General features: G+C 42.3%; 1 protein-coding gene across 4 annotated transcripts in view; it reads left to right on the forward strand.

The window, feature by feature from the left end:
• Window positions 1–20,903, forward strand: part of sfswap (splicing factor SWAP) — a 189,788-nt gene that overhangs the window by 121,282 nt on the left and 47,603 nt on the right. For all 4 annotated transcript variants that reach the window (XM_063074057.1, XM_063074058.1, XM_063074056.1 and 1 more), the window contains exon 14: window positions 16,455–16,726. In XM_063074057.1, the coding sequence (XP_062930127.1) occupies window positions 16,455–16,726 (272 nt within the window). The remainder of the gene's footprint in view (window positions 1–16,454; window positions 16,727–20,903) is intronic.

Consider the following 20,903-nt stretch of genomic DNA (forward strand, 5'->3'; position numbering starts at 1 on the left):
TTATGCAAATCTGTTGTCTACAGTCCCACCATTCTGCACTTTATCTGATACCCGTACCCTTTGACAGATTTTTTCCTAAAATGTATCGTAGCAGTTAGCATGACACTATACAGCTCAGGTGCGGAATTTGGAGTTCAATCCCAATGTCGTCTGTAAGGAGTCTGTATGTCTTCCCCTTGGGATACATGGGTTTTCTCCGGGTCCTTCTATTTCTTCCCACAGTACAAAGATTACTGGTTAGTAGGTTCATTGATTATTGCAAATACATTAGAGGCTTTTAAGAGAGGTGAATGTAAGGAAGATAGAGGGATATGGACATTGTGCAGGTAGGAGGGATTAGATTTTGCTCCTACTCAGCTGGTTCAGCACAATGTTGTGGGCCGAAGGGCCTGTCCATCTACTGTACTCTTCTATGTTTATGTTCTGTGTCCTGTGATTAGACCAGGGTTAAATAGGGGGTTTCTGGGTGCTGCGGCTTAAAGGGCCTGAAGGGGCAATTCTGTGCTGTTTCTCTAAATAAATAAATAAAATCTATTGTATTTTTGCGTAAGTTTACATCTGAAAATAACTGTTAGCAGGTCTCCCTGTTAAGTAAAACTCGCCTTAAGAGTACAGTAATCATGTTTTGCTTGATAAATATTCAGTTAGTAGAAAGCTCCGTTCATGATACACTTGATAGCAGGTGCTATCTTGTTGACTCTACACACAACTCTGGAACATCTGGATAGCAAAGATGCATACATCAAGATGTTCTTTATCAATTACAGCTCAGCATTTAACACCATGATCTCTCAAAACTAATCAGTAATTCCAAGATCTGGGCCTCGATACCTCCTTGTGCAGTTAGATCCCAGGTTTCCTCACTTAGAAACAGAGCAAACCTACAGCACAATACAGGCCTTTAGGCTCACAAAGCTGTGCTGAACATGTCCTTACCTTAGAAATTACCTGGGGTTACCCATAGCCCTCTATTTTTCTGAGCTCCATGTACCTGTCCAGGAGTCTCTTAAAAGACTCTATCGTATCCGCCTCCACCACTGTCGCTGGCAGCTCATTCCATGCACTCACCACTCACTGCGTTAAAAAAAAAAGCTTACCCTGACGTCTCCTCTGTACCTGCTTCCAAGCACCTTAAAACTGTGCCCTCTCGTGCTAGCCATTCCAGCCCTGGAAAAAAGCCTATGACTATCCACATGATCAATGCCTCTCAAGGAAAAAAGGCCAAGTTCACTCAACCTATTCTCAAAAGGCATGCTCCCCAATCCAGGCAACATCCTTGTAAATCTCCTGTGCACCCTTTCTATGGTTTCCACATCCTTCCTGTAGTGAGGTGACCAGAACTGAGCACAATACTCGAAGTAGGGTCTGACCAGGGTCCTATATAGCTGCAACATTACCTCTCGGTTCCTAAACTTAATCCCACGATTGATGATGCCCAATGCACCATATGCCTGCGTAACCACAGAGTCATCCTGCGCAGCAGCTTTGAGTGTCCTATTGGCAAATTTCCTAACCCATCCCTCCACCTCTTCATCCAGGTCATTTATAAAAATCATAAAGAGCAGGAGTCCCAGAACCGATCCCCGAGGCACACCACTAGTAACCGACCTCCATGCAAGATATGACCCATCTACAACCACTCTTTGCCTTCTGTGGGCAAGCCAGCTCTGGATCCAGAAAGCAATGTCCCCTTGGATCCTATGCCTCCTTACTTTCTCAATAAGCCTTGCACAGGGTACCTTGTCGAATGCCTTGCTGAAATCCATGTACACTACTTTTACTGCTCCACCTTCATCAATGTGTTTAGGCACATCCTCAAAAAATTCAGTCAGGCTCGTAAGGCAAGACCTGCCTTTCACAAAGCCATGCTAACTATTTGTAATCATATTATGCTTCTTCAAATGTTCATAAATCCTGCCTCTCAGGATCTTCTCCATCAACTTACCAACCACTAAAGTAAGACTCACTGGTCTGTAATTTCCTGGGCTATCTCTATTCCCTTTCTTGAATAATGGAACAACATCCGCAACCCTCCAATCCTCTGGAACCTCTCCCGTCTCCATTGATGATGCAAAGATCAATGCCAGAGGCTCAGCAATCTCCTCCCTCGCCTCCCACAGTAGCCTGGGGTATGTCTCGTCCGGTCCCGGTGACTTATCCAACTTGATGCTTTCCAAAAGCTCCAGCACATCCTCTTCCTTAATAACTACATGCTCAAGCTTTTCAGTCTGCTGTAAGTCATCCCTACAATCGCCAAGATCCTTTTCTGTAGTGAATACTGAAGCAAAGTACTCATTAAGTACCTCTGCTACCTTATCCGGTTGCATACACACTTTGTCACTATCACACTTGATTGGTCCTATTCTCTCATATCTTATCCTCTTGCTCTTCACATACTTGTAGAATGCCTTGGGGTTTTCCTTCATCCCGTCCGCCAAGGCCTTCTCATGGCCCCTTCTGGCTCTCCGAATTTCTTTCTTAAGCTCCTTCCTGCTAGCCTTATAATCTTCTAGATCTCTATCATTACCTAGTTTTTTGAACGTTTCGTAAGTTCTTCTTTTCTTCTTGACTAGATTTACAACAGCCTTTGTATACCACGGTTCCTGTACCCTACCATCCTTTCCCTGTCTCATTGGAACATACCTATGCAGAACTGCATGGAAATATCCCCTGAACATTTGCCACATTTCTTCCGTACATTTCCCTGAGAACATTTATTCCCAATTTATGCTTCTAAGTTCCTGCCTGATAGCCTCATATTTTCCCTTACTCCAGTTGATCGCTTTCCTAACTTGTCTGTCCCTATTCCTCTCCAATGCTATGGTAAAGGAGATAGAATTGTGATCACTATCTCCAAAATGCTGTCCCACTGAGGGATCTGACACCTCACCAGGTTCATTTCCCAATACCAGATCAAGTACAGCCTCTCTTCTTGTAGGCTTATCCACATATTGTGTCAAGAAACCTTCTTGAACACACCTAACAAACTCCACCCCATCTAAACCCCTCACTCTAAGGAGATGCCAGTCAATATTTGGTTAATTAAAAGTCTCCCACCACGACAACCCTGTTATTATTACACCTTTCCAGAATCTGTTTCCCTGCCTGCTCCTCGATGTCCCTGTTGCTATTGGGTGGTCTACAGAAAACACCCAGTAGAGTTATTGACTCCTTCATGTTCCTAACTTCTACCCACAGAGACTCCATAGACAATCCCTCCATGTCTTCCTCTTTTTCTGCAGCCATGTCACTATCTCTGATCAACAGTGCCACGCCCCCACCTCTTTTGCCTCCCTCCCTGTCCTTTCTGAAACATCTGAAGCCTGGCACTCCATGTAACCATTCCTGCCCCTGAGCCATCCAAGTCTCTGTAATGGCTACAGCATCTTGTAGACCCCAGCCAGTTTGGATTGGCAAAATCATCTCCATAATCTCTTTCAGCACAGGGGCATTGCAGGGATGCGTGCTTAGCCCCCTGCTCTACTCAGTTTACTCCTCTGACTGTGTGGCTAAGTACAGGTCCAACACCATGTACAAGCTTGCTGACGACACCACTGTTATGGGCTGTATCAAAGCTGATGATGAATCGGTATACAGGAGGGAGATTGACAACTTAGCTGAGTGGTGTAATAACAACAACCTCTCACTCAGTGCCATTAAGACCAAGGAACTGATTGTAGACTTCAGGAGAGGGAAACCAGAGCCAGTAATCATCGAAGGATCAGAGGCAGGGAGGGTCAGTAACTAAGTTCCTCAATGTCACTATCTCAGAAGACCTGTCCGGGACCCATCATATAAATATTATTGCAAAGAATGTACGACAGTGCCTCTACTTCCTCAGGAGTCTGCAGAGGTTCAGCATCTCATCAAAAACCTTGGCAAACACGTGTAGATGTGTGGTGGAGAGTGTGCTGACTGGCTGATTTACGGCCTGGTATGGGAACATCAATGCCTTTGAGTGGAAAATCCTACAAAAGGTGGTGGACTTGGCCCAGTACATCATGGTAAAATCCTCCCAACCATTGAGCATATCTACATGAATGTTGCCGTAGAAAAGCAGCATCCATGATCAGATTCCCACCACACAGTCCATGCTCTCTTCTCGCTGTTGTCATCAGGTAGAAGGTACGTTAGGCTCAGGACTCACACCACCAGGTTCAAGAACAGTTACTACCCCTCAACCATCAGGCTCTTGAACAAAAGGGGATAGCTACACTCATTTAAGGACTCAGTTATGTTGCTATTTCATGCTTGTTTTTATTGCTATTTATTTATATCTGCATTTGCAGTTTGTTTACAGTTTACAGTTCTTGATGTTTACAGTTACTGCTTTGTAGATAGATTTGCTAACTACAGTTGCAAGAAAAAGTTTATGAACCCTTTGCAGTTACCTGGTTTTCTGCACTAATAACTCATAAAATGCCGTCTGAGCTTCTTCTAAGTCAGCGGTCCCCAACCACCGGGCCGCAACGCATGTGCTACCGGGCCATGAGGAAACGATATGAGTCAGCAGCACCTTTCCTCATTCCCTGCCCCGAAATGGCATAAGGCGAAGAAGCAATTACCATTAATTTATATGGGAAAAATTTTTGAGTGTTCCCAGACCCAAAAAATAACTTACCAAATCATACCAAATAATACATAAAACCTAAAATAACACTAACATATAGTAAAAGCAGGAATGATATGATAAATACACAACCTATATAAAGTAAAAATAATGTATGTACAGTATAGTCAGGAAGATTAAGCCAAAACCGATTTGTGCGAAAAAAAAATCGGCACATAGGTGCCCGCGCAAGGCTTCATTGTTACAGGTTTCCTGGGATTTGACTGCTACTTTTGTCCCTTATTTGGGAGTGAGAAAGTTGGCAACCCTAACTGTGAAAGACATCTTGAGGTGAGTTTAACCCTACTTGAACACCCTCCCCCCACCCCCCGGTCGGCCGGTCTGCAAGAATATTGTCAATATTAAACCGGTCCACGGTGCAAAAAAGGTTGGGGACCCCTGTTCTAAGTCACTAAGTCACAATAATAAACAAACACAATCTGCCTAAATTAGCAACGCACAAATAATTATACTACTTCTTGTCAATACTGAGTACACAATTTAAACAATCAATCTCAGTTCAAAAAGTGTCTGAATCTCTGGGTTAATGCCTTCTACAAAAGCTATTTGGAATCAGGTGTTCCATTCAATAAGATGAGATTGGAGGTGTGGGTTGTACAGGTGCCCTGCACTACAAGAAAGACCCATAAAGTGAGGTTACTGACAGAGCCTGTTTATGAGCACCATACCTTAATCAAAACAACTTTCAGAGGACCTTAGAAGAAGAATTGTAGAGATGCATGAAGCTGGAAAAGGCTAAAACGCATTTCTAAAGACCTGAGTATTCATCAGTCCACAGTAAGAGAAATAGTCTACAAGAAATAGTCTACAGGAAATCCAGTACTGTTGCTGCTCTCCCAAGGAGTGGGCATCCTGCAAAGATCATACCCACAGCACAATGTGCAATTCTGAAGCAAGTGAAAAAGAACCCAAAGGACCTGCAAAAATCTCTAGAACTTGCTAAAGTCTCTGTTCATGTGTCCACAATAAGAAAAACACAGAACAAGTATTGTGTCCATGGAAGGACACCACTAAGGAAACCACTGCTCTCCAAAAAAAATTGCTGTAAGTCTCAAGTTTGCAAAAGCCCACCTGAATGTTCCACAGTGCTTCTGGGACAATGTTCTGTTGACAGATGAGACAAAAGTTGAACTTTTTGGCAAAAGCACACACTGCTGTGTTTGGAGGAAAAGGAGCACAGCACACTAACACCAAAACTTTATCCCAACTATGAAGCATGGTGGAAGGAGCATCATAGTTTGGGGCTGCTTTGCTGCCTCAGGGCTTGGAGAGCTTGCAATTGTTGAAAAAACAATGAATTCAAAATTTTGCAGGAGAATATCAGGGTAGCAGTCCATCACCTGAAGCTTTACAGAAGTTGGACGATGCAACAAGGCAATGATCCGAAACACAAGAGTAAATCAACAACAGAACGGTTTAAGAAAAGGAAAATTGGTGTTGTGGAATGGCCAAGTCAGGGTCCAAACCTTAACCTAATTGAGAAGCTGTGGCATGACCTGAACAAGGCTGTTCATGCAAGATATCCCAGAAATATTGCTGAACTGAAACAGTTTTGTATGGAGGAATGGTCTAAAATTCCTGCCCGCCATTGTGCAAGTCTGATCAGCAGCTGCTGGAAATGTTTGGTGGAGCTTGTGCTGCTAAAGGAGGTTCTACCAGTTATTAAATAGAAGAGTTCACATATGTATTCCAATAATAAATTTTACTTTGAGCTTTTAATATTATAGCCTTCCTATTTCTTCATAAAACAAATCATTTTTGCATGAAAGCCCAGAACTTTATCTGTAATTGTTGACATGAAGGTATTATGGTAAATTGTATAGTAAAAGACATGGCACAGAGATGTACTGACGTTCAGCAACCTTGCTGTTCTGTAGAAAACTCCTGTTGAGCATTTCAAAACTGTGATAATCTTTGCCCTTGTGCATTAATTACTTGCATTGGTTCTGATCCTTCTCTGTGCCTTACATAAGACCATAAGACATGGGAGCAAAATAAGGACATTTCTCCGCTATTTCATCATGGCTGAATCATTTTCCTTCTCAGTTCCGATCTCCTGCCTTATTCCTGAGTCTTTCATGCCCTGACTAATCAAAAATCTATTAACCTCTGCCTTAAATAAACCTAAACACTTGCCCCCCAGAGCCACCTGTGGCAACAAATTCCACAGATTCACCACTCTCTGATGAAAGAATTTCCTCCTCATCTCTGTTCTATATGGACGTCCCTCAATTCTGAAGGTGCATCCTCTGGTCTTAGACACCTCCATGGTAGCAAACCTGTTAACGTGCCAGGCACACAAAATTAAATAGAAAGCACATAAAATTATTTAACTCTTCTTGTAGCAAGTTCCAGATATTGTTCATTAAGTGTGGAAAACCAAAATACTTTACTTCCTTTAAAGCTCTTTCGTCTCACCTTAAAACAGATGTCATGAGATTCTATATACCTCATATACCCACCTTCTAAAGGCAATGCCTTAAAAAGGTGGCATCTATCACTAAGGGCCCCCATCAGCCAGGAGTTCACAGTTCAAAGTAAATTTATTATCAAAGTACATAGATTTCACCGTATTCAACCTAAGATTCATTTTCCTGCAGTCATACTCATGCCCTCTTCTCATTGCTACCATCAAGGAGAAGTGCAGGAACCTGAACACACTGAATTTTTCAGGACCAGCTTCTTCCCCTCCACCATCAGATTTTTGAATGGACAATGAACCCATAAGCACTACCTCACTATTTTTTTCTCTTTTTGCACTATGTATTTATTTTTATGTGCTTCTTATAAGAATAATTATTATTATTATGTACTGCTCCCACAAAGCAACAAATTTCATGACATATGCCAGTGACATTAAACTTGATTCTGATTCTGCATGCCTTTTATAATTTGTATACTTCTATCAGGTCACTACTCAGCCTCCTTCAAGGGAAACAAACCCAAAATATCCAGTCTGTGTCCATAACTGAAGTCCTTCATTCCAACCAATGCCCTTGTGAATCTCCTCTGCACTCTCTCCAGCACAACCACATCCTTTTAAAGAGTGCAGCACCCAGAGCTACACGCTGTACTCCAAGCACAGTTTAACCACTGTTTTCAAAGCTGCAGACTGATGCATAACTAGTTGTTAGGGAACAATGAACTCTAAGGCCCCTCTGTTCATCGATATTCCTTAGCACCCTAACCCCGGTTGACTCTCCAAACGGCATTACTTCTTGTCAGAATCAAATTCCACCTCTTGCCTTAGACAGCTTTCCTCGTAATCTGCACTGCCATCAGCTGTCATGTCATCTGCAAATTGTCCTCCTACATTCACATCTATGCAGGTAATAATCACCCTTTGGATAAGCTGCTGACTTCTAAATTGCCGCCTTGGATTTCTGTCAGATTGTAAAGTAATTCTCATTTGCCTTTTGATAGTCTAGCAGTTTCACACGTGCACGTAAGATAAGTAATACAAAAAAAAAGTAGTGAGGTAGTGTTCATGGGTTCAATGTTCATTCAGAAATCAATGACAGAGGGGAAGAAGCTGATCCTGAATCATTGAATGTGTACCTTTAGGCTTCTGTACCTCCTCCCTGATGGTAGCAATGAGAAGAGGGCATGTCCTGGGTGATGGAAGTCTTTAATGATGGATGCTACCTTTTTGAGGCATCACTCCTTAAAGATGTCCTGGATACTACGGAAGCCAGTGCCCATGATGAAGCTGACAAAGTTTACAACTCTCTGTAGCTTCTTCTGATCCTGTGATCCCAACCACCCCCCGCCCCCAATACCAGACAGTGATGCAGCCAGTTAGAATGCTTTCCAAGGTAAGTCTAGAAATCTGCGAGTGTCTTTGATGACAAACCAAATCTTCTCAAACTCCTGCTGAAATATAGCCACTGTCTTACCTTTGTAGCTGCATTGATATGTTGGGTCCAGGTTAAGTCCTCAGAGATATTGACACCCAGGTGATGTCATATTGGTAGATTTTCAGAAAGTTTGGATGTTAGTTAATACCTAGCCACTTGATTTCACATTATACTCAGTAATATTATGCAGTTTTCCAGTGAACTAGGTAAGCTTAGAGGAAACATGAAGCGTATAAGCACATCAGACTCTGGCTGCAGCTGCAAACCGACCCTGGCCATGGCTCACGTTCCAGACTGATGAACAGGTTGTTGCATTTTGGTAGCAGCAATCAAGGCAGGTCTTGCACAGTGAGTGGTAGGACTCTGAGGAGTGTGACAGAACAAAGGGATCTGAGAATACAGGTCCGTAATTCAATGAAAGTGGTATCACAGGTAGTAGAGTCATGAAAAAAGCTTTTGGGACATTGGCCTTCATAAATCAATGTATTGAGCACAGGAGATGGGATGTTTTATTGAAGTTGTATAAGACATTGGTGAGGTCTAATTTGGAGTATTGTGTGCAGTTTTGGTCATCTACCTACAGGAAAGATGTAAATAAGGTACACATCATATTTATAAGGATGTTACCAGGATTGGAGATCTGAGTTGCAAGGAAAGATTGAATATGTGAGGACTTTATACCCTGGAATATAGAAGATTGAGGGGAGACTTGCTGGAGGTATACAAAATTATGGGGGTATAGATATGGTAAATACAAGCTGGGGTTCCCTTTGAGGTAAGATGGCATTACAACTAGAGGTCATGGGTTAAGGGTGTAAGGTGAAAAGTTTAAGGGAAACTTCTTCACTCAGGGTGGTGACAATGAGGAACGAGCTGCTAGCGTAAGTGGTATATATAAGATAAATTCCAATGTTAAAGAGAAGTTTGGATAGGTACATGGATGGTCCAGGTATGGAGGGTTATGGTCCTGGTGCATCTCAATGGGAGTAGTCAGCATGAACTGGATAGGCTGAAGGGCCTGTTTCTGAGCTGTACTTTTCTATGACTGAAGCAGATGTGAAACTGTTGGCACTTGTGGACAATCAGGTGTCGAATAATTGAAGTTTTACTGTAGTGAAATTTGATGCATCTTAAAATTCAGTGCACTTCTTTACATTCAATTCAGTAAGTAATAACTGTTGCCTAAAGGATCTGTGGAAGTTTAGTTAAGTGATTTTTCATTGAGGTGTTAGGGGGCAGATGCTGCAAGTGACTGAATATATTGAGGTCAGAGTTTTCTTTAAACAAAATGAAAATAAAAATTCAACAATGATTGTGCCTTTTGCTGAATTCAAATTATGCATAAAATAGACTCGACACCATGTTTTGTATCTTATATTGTCAAAGTTTGGCTGCATGCCATTTCTTCCCCCAAATGTCACTGAAGGCTCTTTCATTTAGTAAAATATTTATTGAACATATTCCAAAGTCAACTGTTGTCTTCTGGCGTGAAACTGGGTGTTGTCTGCAACTGTGGCACGTTCAAATTCAAATGTAAGGATGGAAATCGTGAATACGGGTCCGTAAGATGTGAGACAGATTAAGGTAGTTTGATGCTCGTTTAGCTGTCTGCTTACAGCATCATAGGAGCAAATTGTAGCTCACTAAAGGGCCCGCCATTTTTTTTTATACTTTGTAATACCTTAAGAAGACGTGTATCAGAACCCATGGCAGTGTAGTGGTTACTGCAACGCTATTGCAGCTCAGGGTGTGAGAGTTCAGTTCTGACTCTATTTGCAAGGAATCTATATGTCCTCCCCGTGGAATAAAGTCATAGAAAAGTACAGAGAGAAACTGGACTTCTGCCCATCTAGTCCGTGTTGAACCATTTAATCTGTCTACTCCCATCGACCTGCACTGGGAACATAGCCCTCCATACCCCTATCATCCATGCACCTATCCACAAACTTCTCTTAAACGTTGAAACTGAAATCGTATGCACCACTTGCGCTGGCAGCTCATTCCACACTCTCACCACCCTCTCAGTGAAGACATTTCCCCTCATGTTCCCCTTAAGCTCTTTACCTTTCACCCTTAACGCATTACCTGTTGTAGTCCCACCCAATCTCAGTGGGAAAAGCCTGCTTGCATTTACCATATCTATACCCTTCATACTTTTGTATACTTCTATCAAATCTCTCAATCTTCTGCGTTGGAAGGGATAAAGTCCTAACCTATTCAATCTCTCCTTGTAACTCAGTTCCTCCAGTCGCATCAACCTTCTTGTAAATTTTCTCTGTACTCTTTCTACCTTATTTACATCTTTCCTGTAGATAGGTAACCAAAACTGTGCACAATACTGCAAATTAGGGCTCACCAATGTCTTAATACAACTTCAGCGTAGCATCCCATCTCTTGTACTCAGTACTTTGATTTATAAAAGTCAGTGTGCCAATAGCATTCTTTATGACCCTATCTTCCTGTGATGTCATCTGTAAGGAGTCTGAATGTTTTCCCTGTGGAATGTGTGGGTTTTCTCCAGGTGCTCTGGTTTCTTCCCACAGTATAAAACACACACCATTTGGTAGATTAATTACTCTTGTAAATTATCCTGTGATTAGGCAGGAGTTGAAGGGGAGGTTGCTGGGTTGGCATGGTTTGCTATCTCTAAATAAAATAAATTATGGAATATTGTGTTCTAAGAATAGAAGATGTCCACTTAGAACAGAGATAATGGGGAATTTCTTCCAATACCACAGACAGATGTGGAGATCAGTTCACTGACCCTAAGACCATAAGATATGGGGACAGAAGTAGGCTATTTGCCTTATCAAGTCTGTTCCACCATTTCATCATGGCTGATCCATTTTCCCTCTCAGCCCCAATCTCCTGCCTTTTCCCTGTATCCCTTCATGCCCTGACCAATCAAGAATCTATCAATCTCTGCCTTGAATATACCCAATGACTTGGCTTCCATGGCCACCTATGGCAACAAATTCTACAGATTCACCACTCCCTGGCTAAAGAAATTCCTCCTCATCTTCGTTCTAGAGAAACACCCCTCTATTCTGAGGTTGTGTCCTCTGGTCTTAGCTCACCCACCATGGGAAACATCCTCTCCATATTTACTCTGTCAAGAACTTTCAACATTTGAGAGGCTTTGTGTCTTTGCTAATGGGCCTCTCCTTGCATCTACTTTACTGTTATTCTGCCTCTTGAGTCCATCAGGGATTCTTGTCCTGGGAATTTTTGACTGGTTCATCTATAAAACAAGCAGACGCTTTGTATTAGTTAAGCAAAGCGCATAAAGACTTTGGTTCGCTTGTGCTAATGAAAATGAGATGACGCCATGGTTAATGGGTTGTGCATTTAGCAGAACCAAAGTCATCAACTTTCCATTTGGGGCCTATTATCGTGAAAGTAAATGGTTCAAAGCTATACTTCCATTGCTTAACAATGTCTACTGTTGATTCATACTGTAGATACCAATAAAGGCACCCAGTGAGATAATTGACTTTGAAATAATATGAGTGAATTATATTAGTAGGCATCTCTTATCGGCTGGCGCATTGCAATCGAGTCTGGATGTCCCTGAAGTAACTGCCTGTAGTTTAAACTGCTGAGGCTTGAGGCTGAACAGGGACAGCCGTTGGAAGGTATTTACTGGAGATTAGTGTAGGAAGGTGTGAACAGTCAGGGTTGGATTGGATTGCACCCTGGCAGACAAGCTACAGTTCATCTGAAGCACTCTACCTCTGGCTTATCGTTGGGAAATGTCTTTCCACAAGCACAGAGTCTCGGAGCACCTGAGATCTAGTCGTCGTCGTAAAGGAAGCCAGTGCAGAGGTGGTCGAGAAGTTTAGTTGTTGAAAATCAGAATGGGGAAGAAATGTGATCAAAGTGACTGGACTGTGGAATGATCATTGATGCCAGATGGGGTGGTTTGAGTGTCTCAGAAACTGCTGGAATTTAACACACAACGGTCTCAAGAGTTTACAGAGAATGATGTGAAAAACAAAAAAGAAATCCAGTGAGTGGCCTCTCTGTGGGCAAGTACACCTTGTTAATGAGAAAGGTCAGAGGAGAATGACTAGACTGGTTCAAGCTGACAGGAAAGAAACAGTAACTCAAATAGCCGTGCATTACAGCAGTGGTGTGCAGAAGAGCATCTCTCAACCATCAAACCTTGAAGTGAATGGGCTGCAGCAGAAGACCATGAACATACACTCAGTGGCCACTTTATTGGGTATAGAATCAGAATCAGATTTAATATTACTGGCATATGTGTGAAATTTGTTTTGTGGCAGCACTACATGTCAATGCATAATAAAAATTTGTAAATTACATCAGTACATGAGTTATATATATATATAGCTAGGGTGTGTAAGACATTTACACATAACTGTATTTGTCAACATGGACTGGGCAGTGAGTTTGTAAACTTGGCGGGAGCAAAGGATGTTGTGAATGGTGAGGGTGGAGTACTGTGGAAGGGATGGGATGGATGGCAGAGAAATGAGTACCAGGGAGAGGGGTGGTGCGGGTAAAGACACAGCCAGCCCTGAGACACCAGGCAAGGTAATTTGATTCCAAACAAATTGGTTTATTGATCGTTACAGAATGTCTCTGGTGCTTCCCGCTCCCTCCCTCTCCCTTTCCCTCTCCCTTCCCCTTTTCCCAAACGTGATTCCCCTCTTCCACGCCCTTCCCACTCTCAGTCCACAATAGGGACCCAGATCAGAATCAGCTTTATCATCACTCATATATCTCATGATTTTTTTTGTGACAGCAGTACAGTGCAATATATAAAATTACTACAGTACTGTGCAAAAGTCTTGGAGCACCCTAAGCTATATATATGTGCCTAAGACTTTAGCACAGTACTGTATTTATAAAAGAAAGAAAATTTAATTAAGTAGTGCAAAAAGAGAGGTATCAAATAAAGTGACCACAGAATGCTTATTGATGTATTTGTTTGCTTGTTGTGATACCGCATGAAATAGGCCCTTCAAGCCATGCCACCCAGCAACACCCAGATTTAATTCCATCTTAATCAAGGGACAATTTACAATGAATAGTTAACTTGACAACTGCTACGTCTTTGGGTTATGGGAGGAAACCAGAGCACCAGAAGAAAACCCATGCGGTCAAGGGGAGAACATACAAACTCGTGCAATGGCGGGATTGTGCCGACCTTTTAACCTATTCCGAGATCAGTCTAACCCTACTGTCCCACATGGCTCTCTATTTTTCTATCATCCATGTGCCTACCTAAAAGTTTCTTAAATGTTACTAATGTATCATTCTCTACCACCACTCCCAGCAGTACATTCCATGTCCCCAGACAGTTCAGGGCCCCAGACAGTCCTTCCAGGTGAGGCAACACTTCACCTGTGAGTCGGCTGGGGTGATATACTGCGTCCGGTGCTCCCGATGTGGCCTTCTATATATTGGCTAGACCTGATGCAGACTGGGAGACCACTTTGCTGAACACCTACGCTCTGTCCGCCAGAGAAAGCAGGATCTCCCAGTGGCCACACATTTTAATTCCACATCCCATTCCCATTCTGACATGTCTATCCAAGGCCTCCTCTACTGTAAAGATGAAGCCACACTCAGGTTGGAGGAACAACACCTTATATTCCATCTGGGTAGCCTCCAACCTGATGGCATGAACATAGACTTACCTAATTTCCGCTAATGCCCCACCTCCCCCTCATACCCCATCCGTTATTTATTTTTATACACACATTCTTTCTCTCACTCTCCTTTTTCTCCCTCTGTCCCTCTTACTATACCCCTTGTCTTTCTCCCCGACCCTCCTGTCCCATGATCCTCTCATATCCCCCTTTGCCAATCACCTGTCCAGCTCTTGGCTCCATCCCTCCCCCTCCTGTCTTCTCCTATCATTTTGGATCCCCCCCCCCCACTTTCAAATCTCTTAATAACTCTTCCTTCAGTTAGTCCTGACGAAGGGTCTCGGCCTGAACCGTCGACTGTACCTCTTCCTAGAGATGCTGCCTGGCCTGCTGCGTTCACCAGCAACTTTGATGTGTGTTACATTCCATGTACTTCCCACTCTGTCAAACAAAATAACTATTTCTAGTAGTCCACCCTCCCCCCCCCCCATGTCATGCTTTCAACTAGTCACCTTGAAATTCTGCCTTCTTGTGTTAGCCTTTTCCACCCTGGGAAAAAGTCTCTGGCTACCCATTCTATCTATACCTCTTATCACCTATCATGCTTCTTCCCTCCAAAGAGAAATGCCCTAACTCGTTTAACGCTTCCTCATAGGACATGCTCTCTGAGTCAGAGAGCATCCTGGTAAATCTCCTCTGCACCCTCTCTAAAGCTTCCACATCCATCCTGTGATGAGCTGACCAGAACTGAGCACAATACTCCAAGCGTGGTCTAAACAGAGTTTTATAAATGTACATCATTACCTAATGATTCTTTTTAGTCATTCTTAGTGGTTCAATATCAGAGAATCTATACAGTATACAACCTGAAAATCCTTACTCTTTGCAGATATCCACAAGACAGAAGAAAAAAAAGCCCAAAGAATGAGTGACAGAAAACATTAGAACTCCAAAGCCCCATTCCCCCTCCCCGCTCCCGCTCCAGCACTAGCCACCATGCAGCAATAGCAAAGCCCACCAGAGACCATGAACTAGAGTCCATCTAAAACTACTGTCCATCCCAACACTTTGACATCTCAGACAGGCTCTCTCTCACTCACTAATGAAGGAGAGAGAGAGGTATTGCTTCTGCAGCAGATGAGAGGGAAACCAACAGCTCACTGTTTCGATCTGTAGTGTCACTTCAGTTGGTTACATCTGTGAGGAATTGGGTCGTCCACAAGGCCAAGCCCTGAAGGCATGCATTTTCTAGACTGTTGGGCAAGCTCTGAAAGTGAGAAACCACCGCCGTGAAGAACCTCAGCTGTAGATCACAAACTCTGATAGGACCCCACCACCTTGTAAAGGGTAAAAGAGACATTAAAAGAGTAAAGAAATCAAACAGTTTCACAGACGAATGAGAAGAAGTCACCCAGGTTATCTAAAAACCGCTGGCACTGTCTTTAGATTGTATTTTGTAATTTTTTAATTTACATTTACTCATGTATATTCCAGTGTTAGTTTGCACTAAGAATGTTTACAAGGTTTGGCAAAATATTTCTGCCTGTTTTGTTCTCTGTGGGAATTCTTCAAAGTGGCCACTCAACCACCTCTTAATGAAATCATGGCTGTTGGCCACTAGGGATCGTTTAGACCTAATTCTATAAACTGATCCCAAGATCCATGTCACAGACTAGGCAGATCTTTTAGTGCTGTATTCATTGAGGTCAGTGGTAAATGCCATTACTTTATGGCTGAGAGTAAAACCCAGGCCATTAATAATTAGCTCCCAATTGTATTTGAATCGCAAAATCTGCTTGTATGTAAATATCAGTGTTTAGCCTGTGAAGAAGCACCCTGCTGTGGTTTTCTTAAATAGACATGAAATACTGTCGCAGGAAATCAGCATCCATCATCAGAGATCCCACCACCCAGACCACGCTCTTTACTTGCTGCTGCCATTAGGTAGAAGGTACAAGAGCCTCAGGACTCATACCAGCAGATTCAAGAACAGTTACTACCCCTCAAACATCAGGCTCTGAAACAAAAGGGGAAGCTATAATCACCTTCCCATCCATTGAAAAGTGCCCACAACCAATGATCTCACTTTAAGGACTCTTTATTTCATTAATCTCAGTTGCACAGTTTGTTGTCTTCTACATTCTGGTTGATCTTTCATTGATCCTGTTATAGTTACTATTCTATAGATTTGCTGAGTATGCCCACAGAAAAATGAATCTCAGGGTTGTGTATGATGACATATATGTACTTTGATGATAAAATTTGCTTTGAACTTTGAACTAGAAAGAGAAGAAAACGTTTCCTTGGCTTTGAAAGATTTTATAAAATTCATCTCTTTCTCCTCTGTAGGTCACTAGTGAAATTTCTTACAACATTGCTCCAGCTACTGAAGTGAAAATGTCTCGTCACATCTCAGTGAAAAGCGAAAGGATTTCAAAGGAGAAAGAAAAAGAGAAGAAGAAAGAGAAGAAGCACAGAAAGAGGTCCCGGTCAAGATCTCGGTCACGTCCCAGATATCGCCTGAAATCAAGATCCAGATCAAGATCTAGATCAAGGTCAAGGTCGCGGTCAAAAGCAAAGCATTCGCTGCCCAGTGCCTACAGAAGTGTTCGACATTCGAGGTGCGTTCTCAAAGTTACTACATATTCTACCTCAGCAGAACGTAAGAAATAAAATCAAGAATGGCCCATTTAGCCCTTTGTATCCCTCTCTTTCAGTGAGACCACAACTGATCTTTACCTCAGTACCATGTTCTTCTACTTGCGTACTTACTGTCTATTATGCCACTGGCGTTTAGGGCAGCAGTGAAGATGCTCCATCTTTGGCAGTGTTCAGGCCTTCCTTCGTCATGTCTGTAGCTTCCTCTCGGTCATGCAAGTCCTGGAGGAGACTCAGATGTAGAAGGACTCTTCATTGCTGTTTCCAAAACAGTTTTGTTTTACCAGTCAGTGTTGTTAGCCCTGAGTTGAACCCCGGAACCTGGAGGACCAGTGGACCACTCAGTCTGGCCTCTACCCTTTGACCTGTTTGGCATGGGTGACCCTACTAAGAGCCAAAGCATAAAGCCCTGACTCCAGCAACATAGCTCTCCGGATCATTGAGGCACACAAGCCTTCAAACCCTATGTCAAAGTTGTGGTCCTCTTGGAAGATGTTCTTGTTCTGGCCCTTCATGAACTCTTGTACTAGTCCTGACAAAGGGTCTTGGCCTGAAATGTCAGCTGTTTATTCCTCTCCATAAATGTTGCCTGAGTTCCTCAAATGCTTTATGTTTGTTTCCAATATATTCTAAACTGTAGCTTAGTGGTTAGTGCAGTGCTCAGGGTGTCGGAGGTCGGAGTTCAGATCCGGCACTGTCTGTAAGGAGTTTATACATTCTCCCTGTGACCCCATGGGTGTCCCCTGGGTGCTCCCACAGCCCAGAAACATATTGGTTAGTAGATTAATTGGTCATTGTAAATTGTCCTATTAGGCTAGGGTTACATAAGTGGGTTGCTGGGCCAAGCGGCTCATTAGGGCAGGAGGGCCGGTTCCGTGCTGTATCGTTCAATAAATAAATCCAATTAGTATGGATATTTATCTAGGACACAGCCAGAGCTAATTCAATTTAAAATCAACTTTCTCGCAGAGATGTGAGTTTGTTCTGGACTTCTGTAGTTCCCCATGTGCTTGACACAAAGTTGCCTACAGCTTCAGTGTTAGTCAAGTAGAAACAAGCCCTCCTGCCCAACATGTTTATACTCATAAACAGTACTGTTACTTTTATATGTACATATATATGTAGCTAGAGTGTCAAGACTTTTACACAGTACTGTAGACATTTTATGTACAGGTTTCCCCCGCTATCCGAAAATAGAGTGTTCCTATGAAACTTTTTGTAAGCTGAAATGGCGTAAAGCGAAGAAGCAATTATCTTTACTTTATATGGGAAAAAAATTTTGAGCGTTCCCAGACCCAAAAAATAACCTACCAAATCATACCAAATAATACATAAAACCTAAAATAATGCTAACATATAGTAAAAGCAGGAATGATATGATAAATACACAGCCTATATAAAGTAGAAATAATGTATGTACAGTGTAGTTTCACTTATCAGAATCAGGAAGATTTAGCCAAAACCGATTTGTAGGAAAAAATCGGCACGAACACGCATGCGCACATACCTGCCCGCACAAGGCTTCACTGTCATTGTAGTCTTTCTCGGGGTAAACACAAGTTTAAAGCGGGCGCCTTTTTTCGTAAAAGCGAAAATCCTCTTCTGATTTCTTTTGGTTGGTGAAAACAGGTAGTAATGTGGGTCTTTCGTAAAAGCGAAGTGGCATAAAGCGGGGGACACCTGTATTGCACTGTATTGCTGCTGCTACAAGGAAACAAATTTCATGACGTATGTGAGTGATGATAAACCTGATTCTGATATGGGTCTCTATTGTGGACTGAGAGTGGGAAGGGGGCAGGGAGAGGGGAATCAACTGTGTGAAGAAAAATTCCTCTTATAGACTCGAGGTTGGAGATGCCCAAATCTGTGCCTGTATCCACAGCATAAATTCACTTTGTTTCTGCACACACTGACTAAACTGTGGGGAGTTGCACGCTTATTCATATTCCCATTATTTTTTTATTTATTGAGATACAGTGCAGTGTCACCCCTTCTGGCCCTTCGAGCTGTTCTGCCCACCAACCTCCAACTTCAGTCTAGTCTAATCACAGGACAATTTATAAAAACCAATTAACCTACCAACTGGTAAGTCTTTGGGTTGTGGGAGGAAACAGAAGCCCCCTGTTGGTGCCAGAGGTAGCTGAGGGATGGGCTGGTGTTCAGCTCCCTGCTCAGCAAGCTTTACTGGTCTCTGCGCTGCACTGAGGCTGTAGCCTGCAACTAATGGCCACCTGCACTGGCTGCGATTGCCTTTGTGAACTCACTTCCATGAACTTAGTTTTGAACATTACTTGGTTACGTTCTATTGTTTGTACAACTTGTTCTTTTTTTCAGTACATTGGCTGTTAGACATTAGGTCTTTTTTAATGGGTTCTATTGGGTTTCTCTATTTTGTGGCTGCCTGTAAGACAAATCTCGAGGTTGTATATAGTATACATATTTTGATAATAAATGCACTTTGAACTTGGAAGAATATTGGGCATGATGCACTAATTAATTTTATTTTTATATTAATATATATATTGCTTTGTATAATTTATAATTTTTTATTAGGTATTGCAATGTACTGCCGCAAAACCACATATTTCACGACATGCCAGTGGTATTAAACCTGATTCTAATAGCAAGTTATTAAGAGAAATAGTCTGTCTAATGTTCTGCAGGCTTTTATTTTATTTAGTCCTTCTGCAATATTTTAAATCTGTCACCCTTAGCCACATATAGGAAGGCCATTCTGCCCCTCAAGTCTTTTCTGCCACTCAATTAAAACACTATTGATCTGTCTTTTCATTTCTTGCTCTTGACTCTGTAATTTTTAATGTTCTTTCATATCAAGCTCTATTGATCTCAATTTTGAGGTTTTCTTTATGACCGCTAGCTTCCAACAGTTTACCAATCTTTCCAGGCTTCCTCTGCTCCCTGATATCAAATCCCATCCTCACTTTGTTGCCTGATGTTAAAATGGACTGCCAAATTTGCTTTTTAAACTGGGTGAGGGGTAGGATACTGGAGTGCTGTGGAACAAAGAAATCTGGGAATACAGGTCCGTAATTCATTAAAAGTGATGTTACAGGTTGATAGGGTCATAAAGAAAGCTTTTGGCATATTGGCCTTCATAAATCAAAATATTGAGTACAGTAGATGGGATGTTATGTTGAAGTTTTATAAGATATTGATGAGACCTAATCTGGAGTATTGTGTTTAGTTTTGGTCACCTAACTACAAGAAAGATGTAAATAAGTTGAAAGAGTACAGAGAAAATTTACAAGGATGTTGCCGGGTCTTGAGGATCCGAGTTATAGGGAAAGGTTGAATAGGTTAGCACTTTTATTCCTTGGAATGTAAAGATTGAGGGGAAATTTGATACAGGTATACATAATTAAGAGGGGTATAGATGGGATAAATGTAAACATACTGAGGTTGGGTGGGACTACAACTAAAAGTCATATAATAAGGTTGAAAGGTGAAAAGTTTAAGGGGAAGCTTCTTAACAGAGGTTGGTGAGAGTGGAATGAGCTGCCAGCAGAAATGGTGCATGGGAACTTAATTTCAATGTTTAAGAGAAGTTTAGATAGGTACATGGATAGTAGGGGTATGGAGGGCTATGGTCCTGGTGCAGATTGGTGGGAGTAGGCAGTTTAAATAGCTTGACATGGACTAGATGGACTGAAGGGCCTTGTTCTGTGCTGTAGTGTTCTATGACTTTATGAGTATATTTCTTGGAATGGCTAAGATGGTGAATTTGGCCCTCCCTGCAAAGGGAATATTGTACGCCGCTGCATTGTGGTCTTCCTCCCAGAGCAAACCACAGCACTCATAGCGTCAGTGATACAGCACCAAAACAGGCAGTCATCTGGATCAAGTACACATCTATACTGATCCCATTTGCCAGTGTTTGATCCATATCTTTGTATGCTTTGACCATTTCAGGTACATTTTAGATGTTCTGAGAATACTTGAGGCAACGGTGCCATGGTAGCATAGCCCTTAGTGCATCGTAATTACAGCTCAGGGACTTGGAATTCAATCCAGCAGTCCTCCGTAAGGAGCTCATCTGTCCTCCCCGTGGAATGCGTGGGTTTTCCTGTGTGCTCTGGTTTCCTCCTCCTGTTCAAAGCCCTACCAGTTATTAGGTTAATT

Source organism: Mobula hypostoma, chromosome 21, assembly GCF_963921235.1.
Source record: "Mobula hypostoma chromosome 21, sMobHyp1.1, whole genome shotgun sequence".
Taxonomy (NCBI): Eukaryota; Metazoa; Chordata; class Chondrichthyes; order Myliobatiformes; family Myliobatidae; genus Mobula; species Mobula hypostoma.